This window comes from Ursus maritimus, unplaced genomic scaffold, assembly GCF_017311325.1.
Source record: "Ursus maritimus isolate PB19 unplaced genomic scaffold, ASM1731132v1 scaffold_13, whole genome shotgun sequence".
NCBI lineage: Eukaryota > Metazoa > Chordata > Mammalia > Carnivora > Ursidae > Ursus > Ursus maritimus.
Window position 1 is genome coordinate 21,924,558 of NW_024423675.1, and position 18,776 is coordinate 21,943,333.

At 37.1% G+C, this 18,776-nt stretch overlaps 1 protein-coding gene across 1 annotated transcript in view; it reads right to left on the bottom strand.

Annotated features, from left to right (window-relative positions):
• Window positions 1-869: 869 nt before the first annotated feature.
• REV3L (REV3 like, DNA directed polymerase zeta catalytic subunit) overlaps window positions 870-18,776 on the bottom strand; it is a 169,574-nt gene continuing 151,667 nt past the window's right edge. The window contains exons 27-32 of the mRNA XM_040627642.1: window positions 15,835-15,949; window positions 11,807-11,944; window positions 10,315-10,505; window positions 8,991-9,237; window positions 7,059-7,262; window positions 870-2,142 (exon numbers count right to left, since the gene is read on the bottom strand). Coding sequence (XP_040483576.1) covers window positions 2,002-2,142; window positions 7,059-7,262; window positions 8,991-9,237; window positions 10,315-10,505; window positions 11,807-11,944; window positions 15,835-15,949 — 1,036 coding nt within the window. The 3' untranslated portion in view covers window positions 870-2,001. The remainder of the gene's footprint in view (window positions 2,143-7,058; window positions 7,263-8,990; window positions 9,238-10,314; window positions 10,506-11,806; window positions 11,945-15,834; window positions 15,950-18,776) is intronic.

The following is an 18,776-nucleotide window of genomic DNA, read 5'->3' on the forward strand; positions in this document are numbered from 1 at the left end:
AAAAGGCAGGGAAAAGGATTATGAAAGTATGCTACAAGCTTCTTGCAAAATATTTTTTTTGGTAAGTCCAAGTTTCAACACAGGTGACAGTTACTGAACAGCAAAGGAATCTCAGTAAGAGGCAGTGAAGCTGCAGCCTCTGAGGACGGTGTTCCACGGACGTACTTCCTACGGAAAAGCGAACCAGAGAGAAGGGAAGAGCGTAAAATGGAGCCAGTTTTGGGTACTCGTGGTTTGATGACCATTGCTGAGTTTGGCTGTGTTCAATGAGAAAGAGCGTGGGAACAGTTGAGCACACCGCATCTGGTTACGAGGGGAAAGCTGATGTAAGTGGGAATCCTGCCAGCACAGAACTTAGAAAAGACCAACAGAAAAGTTTACCGATGACTGCCATGCAAGGGTAACAGAATCCCAATTCTGAGGGCCAGCGCCAGCCTCCCAAAGAAAAAAATCCCTCAAAGTGGGGTTCATCTCCTCAGAGCTTAGGGGAAGTACGTGCAGAACCATGATTTGTAGCTCTGTGAGTCCATACGTACCATCCCATTTTTAGAAACGACTCCCCCAGTATTTGGAAGTCCTGATTTGGCAATGGAAGACATAGTTCTGGCATACAACCAACCAGATGAGCTTTCTATGTTAAAATAAGAATTGTTTTCTATTGAAAAAATTGGCAATTAATTAAAAAAAAAGGAATAGTGTAATTACTGCTTTCCCTCTGGAAAGTCCTGGCTTCATGATTAATTGTATCTAAAAGAAAGCGTACACAGAAACTCTACTAACATGTAGATTCTTATAACTATAAAAGGATGAGTGCTGAATTTTTTCTAGACTACTTTTGCTGCCACTTTTTTTTTTTTAATCCTCAAGTTTTGGGTGAGGGAGTTTGCAGTATCAACTGTGATGTAACAATGAATTAAACTGACCGCATTAAAGTTCAGAGAAGAGTAGGGTAAGACGTAACCAGCAGAGGCTTATAAAACAGATGAAGATAATACCATTTATAGCAAGATAAAATCACACAGCCATATTTCATATTTTATTCAACTTTAATATGGTTTCCATTAACTTTTAAAACAAAATGATTTCCAGTTTAGAAAACAATGCACTGACCACATAATTCCTTTTTCATTTTATACAGTTATACAAATATTCTAAATACACATTTTGTGTTCAAGATGATGGCAAATAAGATTAACTGTACAGTACATAAGGAAAGAAAATATTTTAAGCATATTTAGAAGCAATAGAAATGTCTATACAAAACAAGCAAAAATGGAATAAAATTTTTTATTTTTAAAGTATTGCAACAGGCCCACAGGTTTGTAACAAAAATGTCTTTGCACAGTTCCTCACAATGCCCCAGGAATAGCTAAAGCAAGACAGCGGTTTTAGAAAATAACATTTCAAAATGCTACACATGGTACTATTGTTTGCACAGTTTGATCAAAATAACACCTCTACTCTGAGTCAAGCAAAACCTAGAGGAACTATACCTAACAACTTGAAAATCATTTGTATAAAATTCATTGCACATTATTTTACTCAGTTGTTTGAAAAGTAAAAAAGTGTATTTACAAAATATTTCGCAGTCAAAATTATAAAGTGAATGAGTATCTCTAAGTAACACGTCTTGATACAGACAGTTCAAGGAAAACACACGAATGTTTTTTTTTTTTTTTTTTTTTTTAAAGAGGTTTTCAGTGCTCCTTCCACAGGGAAGTAAATATCATCTACTCAAATGGATTTACAAGATGTTACACATACTGGAGCAAATTCAACACATACATTATAAAAGGATGAAGAATTTGTACATTGTAAGAAGTGAGCTACTTCAGAGAGCAACAAGTACAGTTTTAATTCAGTTAGCATAAAAGCCTTCATAGTCTTCAGATAATAGACAGTGAACAAACTTGATGAAAGTTGAGAAAGCACCATGCACAACAGTTTAGTGGTAAACACTGAAAAAAAAAATAGCACCTGGAATTCTGTGATATTGACAATTTAAAACTGGTCTAGTAATTGCCGGAGATATGGTGCCTTGGATAATTCTCTATTTACTCGGGAGAGTTTGAAAAGTACTGGGCAGTTCAGAGAAACACACGGGATGTGTCGATCAAAGCACCCTGTACAGTTCTTGCATATCTGAAAGTATAAGAGGAATACATGAAACAATAGGAAAGTCCCTACGTATATGTGTTAACAGCAAATTTACAATCCCTCCTCTCTGACCCACCATAGATTGCTGGCAGACATATGAGAATACATTACAGAAAGTTTAATTAATTTTCATCTCATCTCTGAAGCATAGCCTACCCTAATGGATATTACAGGTGACCCTTGAACAACATGGATTTGAACTGCACAGGTCCACTTATATATGGATTTTTTTTTTCAATCAACTCACAGCACACTACTATAAAATTCTTACAATAAAGGAAGCTAGAGAAAAAAGTGTTTCTCTAACATGATTTTTTTCTCTAGCTTAGTTTAAGGATACAGTATATTATCCACGTAACATACAGAACAGGTGTTAACTTTGTTACCAGCAAGGCTTCTGGTCAACACGGGGCTATTAGTAACTAAGTTTTTGGACAAAATACCTACGTAGATTTTTGGGGGGGGGGGTAGTTACCCCAACCCCTATGTTGTTTAAAGGTCAATGGTGTATTAAGATCCACTATAAGGTGCCCGATTACCATTAAAGACTGTCTTTTCCATGCGCTACACTCTTATTTTTTTAAATTACTCAGATTTATCTTTTTAGATGCCAATAAAAAAGTGATCCATTTTCTCATTCCAGAAGAGAAATCAAAAGATATTAATGAGAAAGAAGTAGTCTAGACCAGTAGTCCTATTACCTTGCTATACATGAGCTTAAAAGTATCCTAACACCCGAGCCCCATCCCAGACCAATGAATCAGAATCTCCGGGTGAAAGAGCCTAAGGATGTGTACTTTTTAGGGCCCCCAGGTGATTCTGATGTTTAATAAGGCAATTTTTAACAGAGGAGAAGCATTATAATGTCTTAATACAATGATCAGATTTTAAACAAAATCTCACATATAATATTGTTAAAAAGATTATAAAACATGAAAAACATCAAAAAATTACAAAAGCTATTAAATGTGGACCCAAGGGTCAAGTAAATGCTGGATTCTGTTTAGCACATCCACGTGACTTACACAACGGACGCCGAACAGCCGCCCCAGCTCTGGGTGCTCTTCTGAGAGAAGTCAAACTGCGTCAGTCAAGTCTCTGATCTGTACCTCAAAGAGCTTCTGTTTTAGAAACGTCTCAACATTTTTGTTCTTTGCCCCAATATCTCCAGTCAACTGAAGGGCATGTTTCCCTGATCACACTGGTTACTGTCCCCAGTACGAAGATACTGTCCAGGCAACTGTACTTCCTCAGTGTGCTCTCTGAAGACCAAGGACGCTGCTCTACTAGGAACCCTTCACTAAGGAGTCTTGCCGGAGACTCCCAGGTCTTCCCAAATACAGAGCTTCTGTATCACAGCTACGTGTGCTGCAGCCGTAGTCAGGGGCTGGGCAACCTGATCAATATTCATGCACTCTCTGTGCCTGTCTGATGAATAAGCCAGGATGGAATTACTTGCCTCTTTAAATTTAACTCAATTTTTAGTTTCAAGATCCATTACTGGTGATTTAAACGCTGGAGCACTATAGCTCAATTCAGCTTATGTTTAAAACTTGAAACCTGGATACTTAACTTTTTAGCTCATAAGGAGGCAGACGTTAAAAAAAAATGCTTTAGTCTTTCTTTCTTTTTGCTATCCTTTGGCTTTCTTATTTTCTCAAAAATTTTCAATCAGATGTTTATTTCAGTCATTTTCACTCTTTCATGTTTATTAAAGTGTTTAAGGTGATGAATTTTTCTCTGAGCTCTGCTGTGGCTGTCTAGAATCTTACATAGTGTTTGAGAGTTAAAATTTCCAAGTGGAATGATCTTGTTTTCTGAGTTTATAATGAATTAGTAGCTTTATAATAGCATTGTATTGATAAAATGTCTAATATTTCTAACTTCTTGAAATTTATCTGAGAGAGCAAGCGAGCATGAGTGGGGGCAGGGGCAGAGAGAGGGGAGAAGCAGACTCCCTGCTGAACAGGGGCCCAATGTGGGGCTCGATCCTAAGACCCTGGGATCATGACCTGAGCCGAAGGCAGACGCTTAACCGACTGAGCCACCCAGCCACTCCTTTTTAATGCTTTCTTTACAGACTAAGATAGGGTCAATTTTTTTAACATTCTGTAACGCTTGAAAAAAGGTGTATTCTATAATATTGGGTTTCAGAGTCTGATATACAATCATAAGGTCTACCTTATGTTTACATCTTCTATAACCGTACTTCCTTGATAACTTGATTATTCTTGGGCTGAGAAGCATATGAAAATCTATTACTGTTATTTCTATTATATCTTCTATAATTTCCGCTTTATGAAAATTCCTACAGATAGACACACATTTTAATTCTCTTTAAAAAAACCTTTGAAGCTTAAAATATCTTTTGAAAGATGATGAACCACCCTTAAACAGTATCCCTTCTTTTAAACTGTATTTCTATATGAAACAAGACCTAACATTGACCGAGGGTTCTAGTTAAATCGATGGCACCAACTAGTGTGGGGTGTGTTCCTGAGGGCAGAAGATAGGAAGGTCTGGGGAAGAGACCAATCACAGCCTTTGACTTCAGTGCAGCTCTGGAGGCCCTGCTCACATTTGCACCTTGTAATAGAAGCCAATGAGAGAATTTTCTATGAAGACTGGTTGCTATCACTAGGGAAGCAATTTACAAAACAGAAGCTGGGAACACCCAGTGACTTCATTGGTTGCACCGACTAGAACCGTGAAACTAATACAAAGTGGCTGAAAATTGGTTGGTCATCACTCCAGTGACATATTGCTGCTTCCCTTGTGCATTTCAATTTTTACGGACCGCCACCACGGGCTGGACTCTGCTCCGGCACAGCCGTCTCAGCAGAGAGAGAACGGCAGGGCCTCTATCCTCACTGGGCTCACCAGCTTTCTGGCGGGGGCGGGGGGGAGGACGGACATACACATAATCGCAGGGAAGGCTTCACTGGATCTAGGGGTTTAAACTGATTCCCTGAAGATGATTATTAATGGTGGTAGAGGAAAGCATTCCATACAGAAGGAATAGAATTTTTAAAGGCCAGAATAGGGGAGAAATCCAAGTGCCTCACGGACCTGACAGTTCAGTAAGGTATGCATGGAAGGGGCAGCGTACTAGGGAGAAGGGTAAGCACGCTGACAGAGGCAGCAGGTGGGGGCCCGAATGGAGACAGACTGACAAAGCATACCGAAGGAGTCTGCATTTTACCAGAGAGAAGGAGAAAGCACCAGACTTGTACTTTTGAAATAGAATTCTCGCTAGTGTTACGAATGGAGACAGGGGCGCTGATTTCGGCTCAGGTCGAGATCTCAGGGCTGTGAGATGGAGCCCCGTGTCAGGCTTCTCTCCTCCTCCCTCTGCCCTGTGCTCCTCACCCCGCTCGCTCATGCGCGCTCTCTCTCAAATAAATCAATCGATCTTAAAAAAAAAGACACTGGCAGGTGGTAGGAGGCTGGTGCAGGAGCTTAGGGGAGAGAGGACCGATGATAACACAAGGGAAGGAGAAAAGTGAGGGTATTTAAGAACCACTTAAGTTGATTTTTCCCTCTCCCTCTCCACCCCTTATTTCAACAAGCTGGGCTTCTGTGGTTGCATCAAAATAATCATAGCTTTACAATTCTCGCATCCTTAATGAGACCTAGTTAATGGCTTCTGGATGACTGGCTGTGCTCTCAGGAATTTAACTGTAGCAGTTAAAATGGCGCAGAGGAAACAGTCTGTGCTTTATCAACCCTTAATCATCTTTAAATAATATTCAGATTCTTTAAGAGCCTTCTCTCTCCCTGTTCACTTTCATGGCAGCTGAGTTTTACTGAGATTGTGGACTGATACTCGGGCTTGATGCAATAGCTGCTTTACCTTGAGGACAAGGTGCAGAGCCTGGCATCACATCCTGGTTTGGATTACTTTCGGACCGTGAGGAATGATTGTATAGAGAATTTACAACGTCAGAGCTAGATGGGGCCTATAAAAGAGCATTCTGATAAAACAGGCCAAAGGACAAGGCCAATATTATGAAGTCCAGACTAGAGTCCTGATGTCTTTAATATCAGCATGATTCATTTTCCACTAAATCACACTACCTACCTCTTAATTATTTGGTTGGTTTTCAAACATTTCAATAACTTCATATATTGCTCTTCTAAAACAAGACAAAACAAACTCCACTCCAAAATTGTTTTCTCTAGCCTGAAAGCTAAAAATGTAACACGAAATATGATGGTATAAGATACAATCATTCCTTTAAGAAATATACTACTTTGTCTTTTAAAAATGTGCTAGATAATTTTTCTTCAGATTTCACTTTCCAACTTATTTCAAGAGATTTCTGTTGTTAATTTCTGCTACAATTCCCAAATTTGAAAAACCCCCTCTGTGACTGTTTACTCATTCGTAAGCGTTCTCTGGCATAGATTAAGACTCAATCATGTTAACTCTTTTCTATCTGGACTCTTAGAACTGTGAGCCTTCCAAGTTTATTAGCAATTCTCTAGACAACCGGATTTTTATGAGAATGGTTTGTAGATATGGTAGAGAAATTGGTACTTCCTTTTAAAAAATACATATTATAAAAGAAATTGGATAGAAGAAGATTGTTTCATAACTTATTTTTTGTTTTTATGCGATTGTGTATTGTGTTTATTAAAACCTAGAACTACAATCAACAAAACTAAAAGACAACCTATGGAATGGAAGAAGATATTTGCAAATGACATATCTGATAAAGGGTTAGTATCCAAAACAGGCCATCTTTAAATAATTTAGTTCAATTATGATATTTTTGGTGTTGTAAAGTTTATCAACTTAGAATCTTTAGTCTACTTTTCACCCAGATCTCATGTATTGATGACATTTTCCTAAAGAATCAGATTGCTTGGGATTCTGGGTCTATCTAACAAGGTCATACCTTCACAAGTTGTTCCTGTTTACGTTCCAATTCTCGAATTTCTTGGTTGAGGATGACTGCAACGTGCTGAGGCTGGCTCCGACATTTACCACAGATGCCGTGCTGAGTGACGTCATCACACACGGGGCAGTGTAAAGTGGTGAAATACTGTGAGATAGTGCCTTTTCGCCCTTCAGGTTCACTTCGAGAGGCTGCTTTCTGGATCTATAAAAACATCAATTCAGAAATAAGTCTCAGGGAGGTGGGCTGAGAGAAGTGGGTGATGGGGATTAAAGAGTACACTTATGTACCTCATGATAAGCACTGAGTAATGGACAGAATTGCCTAATCACTATCCTGTACACCTGAATCTAAAGGAACAATGTATTGTTAACTATACTGGAATTAAAGTAAACTTAATGAACAAAATCCTTCCTTTCACAGAACTTACATGTTAGTATCATCAGATTATATATATATATATATATAAAATAAATAATTTTTTTCTTCTTTTGGGAAAAAATGGTCTCCTGTCACTGAGTTTTTTTGGTTGAGATATACAGATTTATGAGATCATACAGGACCCTGGAGACGAGAGAGGACAATGGAAAAAATCCAGGTGGAGAGTAGATACAGTTTAAGGCTACACAACTGGGCCAGGGAAACAAGGCAAGCAGAAGGTTAAAAATAACCTGTTAGGCAGTAGTGTGTAAAATTCAAGCAAGAGTAAGCCTGGAGCATTCCAAATGTAATTAGATATGTGTCACCTAAGCATTCTTCATTGGAAGTTAATACTGGTTTCAAAGATCAGCCTTCTGGTACTCTTTTGACACTGAAATAACATTATCATCTTGTTATTATACCCTTGGTCTTCTCCTGGTATCTTTTAATCACTATGCATAAAAGTTATATTAGGTCAGCCTCTTACAAATGCCACTGGTTTAACATTCTTGCTGATGAAATGAAAAGTCATCCTCGCCCTCTGTGCAGAGCAGGACACAGCATGACAGATGGCGGCCTCACAGCTACAACCTCCGTTTCCTAGCTTATTCTTTTCCTTGAGGCCATACGTGCTTGTTGAGAAATTAAAAGTAATCTGAGGATCAACTTTTACTGGTTTGCCTGAATACCATCAGTCTTTCGTGTCTGAGGTAACAGCAAATGACTGAGCAGATCCAATTCTGAACAGTAGATAAAAACCGCTCCTCTCCAAGCCTCATGTCTCCCAGATGATTATCCGATCCCAGATCACTCCTTCAGGCTGCCAGTGAGTTAACTAAGAGTTCAAGCAAAACTTCCTTGGCCAAGATTCCAAGTTCCAGGTTTTGCTTTAGTATAATGCTCTTTTAACATTAGTCTCATTTCTTCAGCACTATGTCTAGATACTATATACATTTCTTAAACACCCATTTTGAAGGAATTTTTGCTCTCCTTCATTTACTTTTTTTTTTTTTTTAAGATTTTATTTATTTATTTAACAGAGATAGCCAGCGAGAGAGGGAACACAAGCAGGGGGAGTGGGAGAGGAAGAAGCAGGCTCATAGTGGAGGAGCCTGATGTGGGGCTTGATCCCATAACGCCGGGATCACGCCCTGAGCCGAAGGCAGGCGCTTAACCGCTGTGCCACCCAGGCGCCCCTCCTTCATTTACTTTTTATTAGCTGGTTTATTATGAGTTATTTTTTAGTTAAGTGTTTACCACTGAGAAATAGTTGCAGAATTTATTTTAATATCCTATAATTTGGCCAATGTGACAGAAGCCAGGAAGGTGTTTGTAGAAAACTTAAGAGTTTCTTTTAGGAAACCAGAAGACTATGGCACCTTTGCCAGTTTAGGATAACACAGTATCTGTGTTGCCTCTTACAGCACATGAATAAAATCTTTAGTTCTACTGGAAATTGCAAGTGAATTCTCTCTATGGTCATAGCCTAGGTATAGTATTTGGTAGGCTTACCCTTGGTAATTCATGATACCAGTTGAAGACATCAATACCAATAAGTGAGAAGATTCTCGCCAGGGGTGGCAGGATTTGCTTGGTGATATAGTAAGTGGCGTTCAGTCTCAGAGTCGGGTCCTGCAGCACTTCCACTGGGCGCCTCACGAGCTGGATAAGTGGTACTCCGGGGGTCCCATAAATGATGACATACGGCACTCGCTCTCCAACTCGAGGCTCAGAGCGCCGATCGTAAGTAAGCATTTTCCTATTAAGTCCACATAAATATTCAATCAAAAACTGTTACGGAAGGCATCTTACCAGAAAATCAAGTGAGAAACAATTATGAAAGCATGAGAATATAAGGGGTACCTTTATGTTAGGGTTACAACTTTTTTTTTTTTTTTAAGATTTTTTAAAATTTATTCATTGGGGGAGAGAGAGAACATGAGCAGGGAGGAGAGGGAGAAGCTGACTCCTGGCTGAGCCAGGAGCCCAACATGGGGCTCAATCCCAGGACTTGGAGATCATGACCTGAGTTGAAGGCAGATGCCCAACCATCTGAGCCATCCAGGAGCCCCAGAGTTACAACTTTTTTGAGAGCTAGATACACTTGACTTAATGAGCACCATGCAGACATAATATAAGAGTTTAAAACTTACTCCGTATGGGTACCTGGGTGGGGCTCAGTCAGTTAAACGTCTACCTTTGGCTCAGGTCATGATCTCAGGGGTCCTGGGCTCGAGGCCCACTTCGGGCTCCCTGCTCAGCTGGGAACCTGCTTCTCCCTCTCTCTGCCCTTCCTCACCCCACTGCTCATACACTCTCTTTCTCAAATAAATAAAGTCTTTAAAGAAAACAAACAAATGTACACTATAAATCATTGCTACCTGAAAAACAACATGAGTTGCCAGATATCAACTAGCTTAAAATGTTTTCTATCTCCAAAGGGTAAGAACTATCATAAATCTAACAGTGAAAGAGAAGAGAAAATTTAGCTGGTTAGATGACCTGATTTTAGAATGATACCATCTAAGTGCTTTAGTAGACCCATATTAAGGACTACCTAGTGATTTTGATGTGGAAAAACAATTCAAGCTCTGTACCAGATTATAATTTCACGGAATGTAGTTTCTCAAAGGAAGCCCAAAAGAGAAATTCCTTCTTCCTTTTCAGAGCTTACAAAGTATGGGAGAGCATCTATTTACCTTTACTGAGGCTTCATCTGGGCAGGTGAAAGAACTGTGTGCCTGTGGACTAGCTGTCTTTTCATCTATTCCAAACCATTCAGAATCCCAGGACTACACTTGCTAGGTACTGAGAGTTCTGTTGTGTGTATCATTACCTTGTAAGTTCAAGGGCTGGCACACAAGCTCCAGGTTTGTAAGAGAAACTTCCTCTGTATTCCTTGGCAAAGATAAAATCTTGGATGCTGGCTTTTCCTTCCAGAAGCTTCATACATTGTCGCTGAACATATTGTTTAATTAAACTTATATCTCTTGTTTCAAATAGCAGCTTTAGAGAACGCTCAAGTATCTTAAAAAAAGAAAAAAAAAGATACGCTTATAAAAATATCCCCCAGTACATTTCATCATTGTTATATTTTCAATTATGTAACTACTGAGTAATTTGCCCATCTACCTACACAATCTGCTATTTACAGTAACTGGATAATAAAAATTATTAAAAATTGGAAAATATTTTGGAGATCTTATATAGCTTGCTATTTCTAAAAACAGTAGTTTGAGGAGAATCCTATTGAAATAACATGCAAATAGAACATTTGCTATGTAATGAGTAACATGAAACACTTAAGCACAAGAAGCCAGACATAATTTCATGTTTTGTTTCTTATTTCCCTGTTACAGACTCAGGTGAACAGACAGAAGTTTAAGTGTCCTATCACCAAGCAGTGAAATCAAAATCAGGCTTTTGCTTTTTCATAATGTCAACGAATATATATTAATTGTGATGGAATTTTCTATGCTGGAAATATTTCTGACATGCAGTAGACTTATGTAGTGGATTGAATTTAAATTAGTTCTAGGTTAAAGTTCTGTATCTTATTATAAATACTGGAACTAATACATATTTACTCACTTAGTTTGCTAATTTGGCTTAAGTACAATTCTACCCTTGGAGAAAGAATGCTCTGGATGATATCTCTTCAGAAACTAGTATTAAATAATATCTCAAAGTCATATAACATTATATATATAGCATAATATACTGACATTGACAACAATATTGCACTTTTTATGCTCTTATAAAAATCAGTGTGTGGAGTACTGTTCCATTTATACCACTTATTTTTGGTTTGTTATAGAAGGAGTCTGGGCCTGAGTAAAGAAAAAAATCTAAAATACTATGGTTAAAATTACTGTGGTTGACAAATTTAGGCAATTTATGGTGCCACTGTTCAAAAATCTAACTTGTATTTAATCATTCAAGTAAATAAAATTTCAGTTTATCTAGACTGGATTACTTATAAAATTATTCTGTTGCTAGTTTCTTTATCCTGCTCCCTAGGTTTTGGGTGTTGTCATATGATAACATATTATCATCCCCAGGTGATAAGAATTTCCTATCAAGTTCATTTGTTTTTTAGCAATTGTGATAAAAGGTAAGGTGTGGGAAGAAGTCAGAAACTCAGGACTAAAATCAAATTAAGTTGTTTTCCTTAGAAACAAAATTCTCAAAAATCACATAGTCCCCCACTGGTGGTTATACACAGTCACAGAGGCGAGCAGGGCCACAGTGACGTGTGCTTGAGGATCTCCACCAGATTCTTTAGCGACTTATTTCTTAAAGATGAAAACAAGATAGGTAAAGCTTACCTTAGAAACAGCAGGGCAGGAATCTCTTCTGACTGTTTCTATTCCTTTTGCATCAAATACCGGGTCCTTTTGTTCCAGTGTTTCATACATGTAACCCACATACCTCTTTTTTGTTTGTAAGACACAGGGCAAATATACCTGTAATGGATTAACAAAGTGCCTCTCAATAACCACTTTCCCCTACCGTGAATATCTTATTTTTATGTCTTTTTCTGTCTTTAACCAAATATTAATCACACACACACAAAATCTAAATATGGCTTAGCACCAATTAAATTCATAATACAATATTTAGAGGGGAAACACACAAAATGAGTTGTCTTTACTTCCTTACCACTCAACTCCTTTGTTTGCACTATCAAATTTTGGCCCTACTGTAGCTGACACCGCTCTCTCAAAATTCATCAATCAGATTTAAACAATTAAAAATTACTTTAACACCTACATATTTAAAAGTTACAAGTACAAAATTAAAAGACAATACAACAAAAAGCCCTGGTCCTTTTGCCTCTACTTTCCCTGCCCTAGAGGCATCCTCTGTTATTGATTTCCTGTGTACCCTTCCAGAGATACTTAAACACATGATGGTAGCTTACCATATATATTATTCTGTACTTTGCTTATTCCATTTAAATAATGTATCTTGCAGAACATTCCATCCTAGTACAGAAAGCTCAGTTTATTTTGTAGATACATAGTAGTCCATTATGGGAGGGTATCACAATTTATGTAACTAGTTACCTACACTGTGGGTCATTTACGATGTTTCCAATCTTTGGTTATTACAAATAGTGTTCCAGTGAACAACCTTGCATGGATTAATCTACTGGATAAATCCCTAAATTAATGGTTGTGTGCCCTCCACCCCCTTTTAATGCTACCAAATTGGTCCTTTCCTCTGTCCCCAAGCTTTATCCCAATTAAAAGGCAGAAGTGATCAGATTGGATCTGACCAAAAAGTGAGACACAGCAATAAATAAATGTAAGGACATAGAAAGGTTAAAAAATGAAAGAGGATACACAGGCTAACACTAATCAAAACAAAGCTAGAGTAGTTCTATTAATGTCAGAAAAAGTAGGCTTCAAGACAAGAAATATTATCGAAAAAAGTATCAATTTGTCAGGAAGATACATAATCCTGAATGTGTATGTACCTAATAAGAAAACTTCAAAATGTATGAAGTAAAAAATAGCAGAACAAAAAGGAAGAAACAGACAAAACCATGATTATACTTGGAGACTTTAGCACCTCTCTCTTAGAAATGGACAGAAAATCATTAGGAATATAGAAGGCTTCAACAACAGCACTATTAACCTAAGTGACACTTACAGGACATTCCAATAAGCAGGATACAGATAGCTTTTAAGGTCACATGGGAATATTCACTAAGACCACATGCTGGACCAAAGGACAAATTTCAATAAACTTAAAAGCATTAAAATCATACAGAGTGTATTCTTTGACCACAATGGAATTAAATTAGAAATAATAAAAAGATTTCTGGAATATCCTTAAATATTTGGACTTAACACAAATCTAAATGACATTAGGCAGGTCTTTATCATTGAAACAAATGAATAATAATGAAAATACAAGATACCAAAATTTGAGGCTAAAGTAGTACTTATAGGGAAATATCTTAAAATACTTACATTAAAAATATTTAATATCAATGATTCAAACTTCCACATTAAGAGGACAGGAAAAGAAAAGCAAACTAAACCCAAAGTAAGTATAAGGAAGGAAATAATAAAGAGTCGAAATTAATGAAATGGTTCTTCATAAAGTTCAGTAAAAGGAAAAACCTCTAGCTGGATGATCAAGGCAAAAAAACAAACAAACAAAAAAACAAATTATCAGTATCAAGGAGGGATGTCACTAAAGATCTTACAGAAGTCAAGAATACAGAAAGTATAAATAATTCATGCCAATAAATCTGACAACCTAGGAGAAAGGGACAAATTCCTTGACAATTGCAAGTTATCAAAACTGACATAAGAAAACCTAAATATTTCAATATATATTAAAGATGTTTAATTTGTAATTAAAAATCTATGACTTCCCGTTCTCTCCCACCAATAAAATGTCAGGACCAGAGAGCTTCACTGGTGAATTCCATTAACCATTTAAGAAAAAAAATAATTATACTAATCTTATATACAACATTTCCAACTCATGAAACTAGCCCTTTTTTTGGTCCCAAATACAAGAAAAAAACTACAGACCAATATTCATCATGAACATATACATCATAATCCTTAACTCATGTTTATTCAAGAAGTTTTGCAGTTTTTGCTTTTACCTTAGGTCTCTGATGTATTTCAGGTAAATTTTCATGTCTGGTGTTATTTTCTAAGCATGTCATGCTCTTCACTTTGTCAGATGGGTTGAGTGAGTGTCCACCGTATGTCTACTTCTAGGACAGCACTCGTTCTCACCGTTTTCTAGCTGTTCTCCCCGTCTATGCACCAATTAGATGCTCACTCTTCAGGGCAGATACTATATCCGAGGCTTCTTTGAATCTCTTCCAGCACAATTCTTGCTCTGAAGTAGGTACTTTTACCCTTTTCACACCTGTTCTCTTAAATCAACCCCTTCTAACTCCTACCCATCCATCTTTCTCGATAGTTCTTGAATTGTTCTTTATTTTCCCTAGTTCAGGCTATACAGATTGTGCCCCATCTTGAGATTCACGTCCTCCCAATCCATCTTGTATACCACTGTGAGGACAATCCTCCCCGCACAGCTCTGATCATGTCATGCTCTTGTTTGATAAACTTTTCTGAATCAAGTTTAAACACTTTAGTTTGGCATTCAAGACACTCTGAAATCTGGTCTTAACTTTATTTTCTAGACTTCTCTCCCTGTACTCTATATTCCCATATTGTCCCTTTCTAACTCCATATCCTCCTACATACCATTTTCTAATATGCAGAATGACTGTAGCCCCATGACTGCCTATTGAAAAGTCTAACCATTTTCTGAGACACAGAACAGTATTCCCTCATACATGGAGTCTCCCCATCCAGCCCAGGAGGACATAATACCTCCTTTTATTTGTGCTCTTACAGTGTGTAGGGAGACTGCTCTCATGAGACTTTCTGTAAGTTTAAAATAAAAGATCTGTAATCTTTTAGGTTATTGGCTGTTAGAGTGGGACGGTGTCTTATGCTGCTTTGCATGCCACACCTCTCCTAGCTTAGTATCTTTTATATAGAAAAAACTAAATACATATTTGATATCTAAAGTAAAATGAAAATAGTCTAAGGTCCTTATGGCAGACTGTACTGTCCAAAGAAATAATATCTGCCATCCTACATGGTCTTCACAGTGTGACTCTGACATTCCTCCCATTAAGAGATGGGAGTCTATGTTCTCTCTTAAATCTAGACAGGCTATGATGCTGTGTGACTTTGAGACAAGGTCATAAAAAGCAAAACAGCTTTTGTCTGTTTTTCTTTGGGATGATCATTCCTGGAACTCAGCCCTATCATGCTGTGAGGAAGAACACATAGTCCCAGGGAAAGACCAAGTGTAGGTGTTTTCAGCTGACAGCCCCGGCTGATATTCCAAACAGCAGCCAGCATCAACCCCCGGACATTAGAGTGAGCAAGCTTTAGGTGATTTCGGCCATTAGCTGTTGTTGGATCACCTTCAGCTTCTAAGTTTTCCCAGCTAAGGACCTAAGCATTGTGGAGTGCGGACATGCCATCTCTGCTGCACCCTTTCTGAGTTCCCGACCCATAAAATCTGTAAGCATTATTAAGAAAAAGGGTGATTGTTTCACACCGTTAAGTTTGGGGGTGGTCTGTTACACAGCAATAGTTAACTGGAACAATCTTTTACTTCTTTATATAAAGACATTACTAAAAATTTTTTTGAGAAAATTGCACAAAACTAAGGGAAAATATTTTAAATTTAATACTTTGTAGACCCATATACTGTGACTGTATTGTGCAAGTCCAAAATGTCTAGAAGGTATGTGAATTTTATACCTGATTACTAGTGTTAATTACATTTCTCTTACCTTCTCAAACTTCAGTTTCACTGGTTTAGGATTGGTAGCAGTTACAGCTTCGGCAATTTCCTGACCAATCTTAAAAGACTGCTCCTTAGTGGCTCCTTTCAGTAGCACAAACATACTAAGAGGATTAAAAACCAGGAAGTCATTGTAACAAAAAAATTTCATCAAGAATAACTTCCTGGCTAATACTCTAATACCAAAGAAAACTCCACCCCCCCCTTACTCTTCCTTATTAAGTTGCTTCCTATTTAAGCTTTCTTGTTTTACCATACTTTCCTTGTATCTTACTACAGATCTTTAGGACATCTAATATTTCTAGTTTGGCTACACACAGACCAGCTTAGGTGTCAGAGCTGCCAGAAGGTCTTGGGTCATTCCTAGACAATAATGGCTTTATATGACATACAATTACATCAGTCATAAAATAAGAGAAAATATGATTATAAAGAAATGGAAAATTTACTTGTGATATGGGGGGAAATTTCCTTTCAGAACCAGCCAACTTAAAAAAGACACACATATATTTTGTAATATATGTTTACTGAAGAAATGTTAGAAAACATAAAGCATAAAGAAGAAAACAGCCACTTAATCATACCATTCAGAAAAAAGGCACTGCAAACCTTTCTGGGTATATCTGTAAATCTCTTCTCATCTGGGATCACAGATCATTATTGCTGGATAACTTTCTCCTTCCATTTAGTTGTACATCTTAACATTTTCCCACATCATTTAGTTCTTTTACGTTATTTTAACAGTTGTACTGTATTTCAATGTATGGATATATTATAATTCAACCAAACCTCCATCATTGAAAATTTAGGTTACTGAAGTTTTTGGCTAATATTTCATATATAATAATTTGGCACACCTCTGATTATATCCTTAGAACAAATTTCTATCTGTGTAATTTCTGGGTAAATGGTATATACTAAAAATATTTTTTGAAAGATACTGTCAAATCTGAACTTCAGAAAGATATTTCTAATGTACAATTCTAACAGCAGTATATGCAGGTCAAGAAGGAAGGATTTCTAATATAAATAACTGCAATACAAAAAATATTCAAAAAATAAACAAAAAAACGAAAGTATTGGGTATTTTTTTCTAACATAATCCAGTTAACTTTATAATAGCACAATCTGTGACCAACAGAAATAAAACCTAATAAATATATTTAAATAAGAGATTATAAAGTTGATCTTCTTGTATACTTTTTTGGGTAAATTTTATTATTTATTTATTTTGAGAAAGAGAGAGTGAGCAAGAGTAGGGGGAGGAGCAGAGGGGGAGAGAGTCTCAAGCAGACTCCACACTGAAGCACGGAGTCCGATGCAGGCTCGATCCCATGGCCCCGAGATCATGACATGAGCTGAAATCAAGAGTTGGATGCTTAACTGAGCCACCCAGGCGCCCCTTCACTTATAATTTTAATGGAAAGATATTAAATAGAAATGGATAATATCTTGAAACATGATCTTAAGATTCTTGTTTCTAGTCTTGGGGCCACATAAACCAATCTCATATTTCTTAAATGTTTTTATATTGGACTTAAAATGTCATTTGGATGGTTTCTTTGGAAAAGCTTTCTCTGCTAATACTGGAGATAGTACTTAAGAGTCTGATATGAAAAGCTTAAGAAAATGAGTATTCAGTATTACTTAAGGTCTTTAAAATAAAAATGGTCTCAATCTAAATTAATTTTAAAGGCTACACTCTGAACCATTTGATGCTTTCTATAATATTTTTTTTGTTAGGTCCATTTGATGCTGATTACACCAATATAGCTTTATTTTTAAAATAGATTTTAAAATTTCCTTTTGAAAGATTATTTTCAAAAGCAACTTCACTGAGATAACAATTTGTATATAACAAAATGAATACATCTAAAGTGTACAGTTCCATGAATGTTGACAAATGCATAGACTTGTTATGGGCTGAACTGTATCCTCCTAAAATTCATATGTTGAAGTCCTAACCCCAGTACCTCAGAATGTAAGTATACTGGGAGATAGGACCTTTAAAGAGGTGATTAAATTAAAAAGAGGCCCTAAATTGGGTGGTGAGGATGAGCCTAATGTTACTGGTGTCCTTATAAGAGAATACTTGAATATACAGAGGAACAGCAGGGATGCACGTGAACAAAGGAAAGATCATGTGAGGACACAGAAAGAAGGTGAATACCTACAAACCAAACAGAGAGGCTTCAAGAGAAACCATATCTGCCAACACTTGATCTTGGACTTTGAGCCTCCAGAACCGTGAGAAGATAAATCTCTGTTGTTTAAGCCACTAAATCTATGATACCTTAGAAAACTAAGGACATTTTCATCACCCCCCAAAATTCCCTTGCACTCCTTTGTAATAATTTTCCACTCCTGGCTCTAGGCAACACAAGACCTGCTTTCAATTACTACACATTAGTTTTTTTTTTTTTTTTTCAAGAATTTTATATAAATGGAACTACACGGTATGTGCTCTCTTATGTCTGGCTTCTTTCAGCTTATTTTTGAGATTCATCCATGTTTCTGAAGTAACAGTAACTGGTTCCTTTTTATTGCTAAGTAATACTCCATTGTATGGATATGCCACGTTTATTCATTCACCCTTTGGTGGAAAATTGGATTGTTTGTGGTTTTGGACTATTATAAATAAAGCTGCAATAAACATTTGCATCAAGTCTTTGTGTGGACCTAAATTTAAAGTTCCTTTATGTAAATATCCAGGAGTAGAATTGTTGAGTCATATGCTAAGGTATGTTTAACTTGAGGTGTAACTGCCAAACTTTTGTTTTTTAAAAGATCACTATGCTTAAAATGGTCAGGTGCAATGATGATGAAGACACTTTGAAATTAAGTGCATATATATACACATTTCTATAAAACGCTAGGACAGGAAAAACTAAGCTGTGGTAATAGAATCAGATAAGTGGTTGCCTGGTGGTA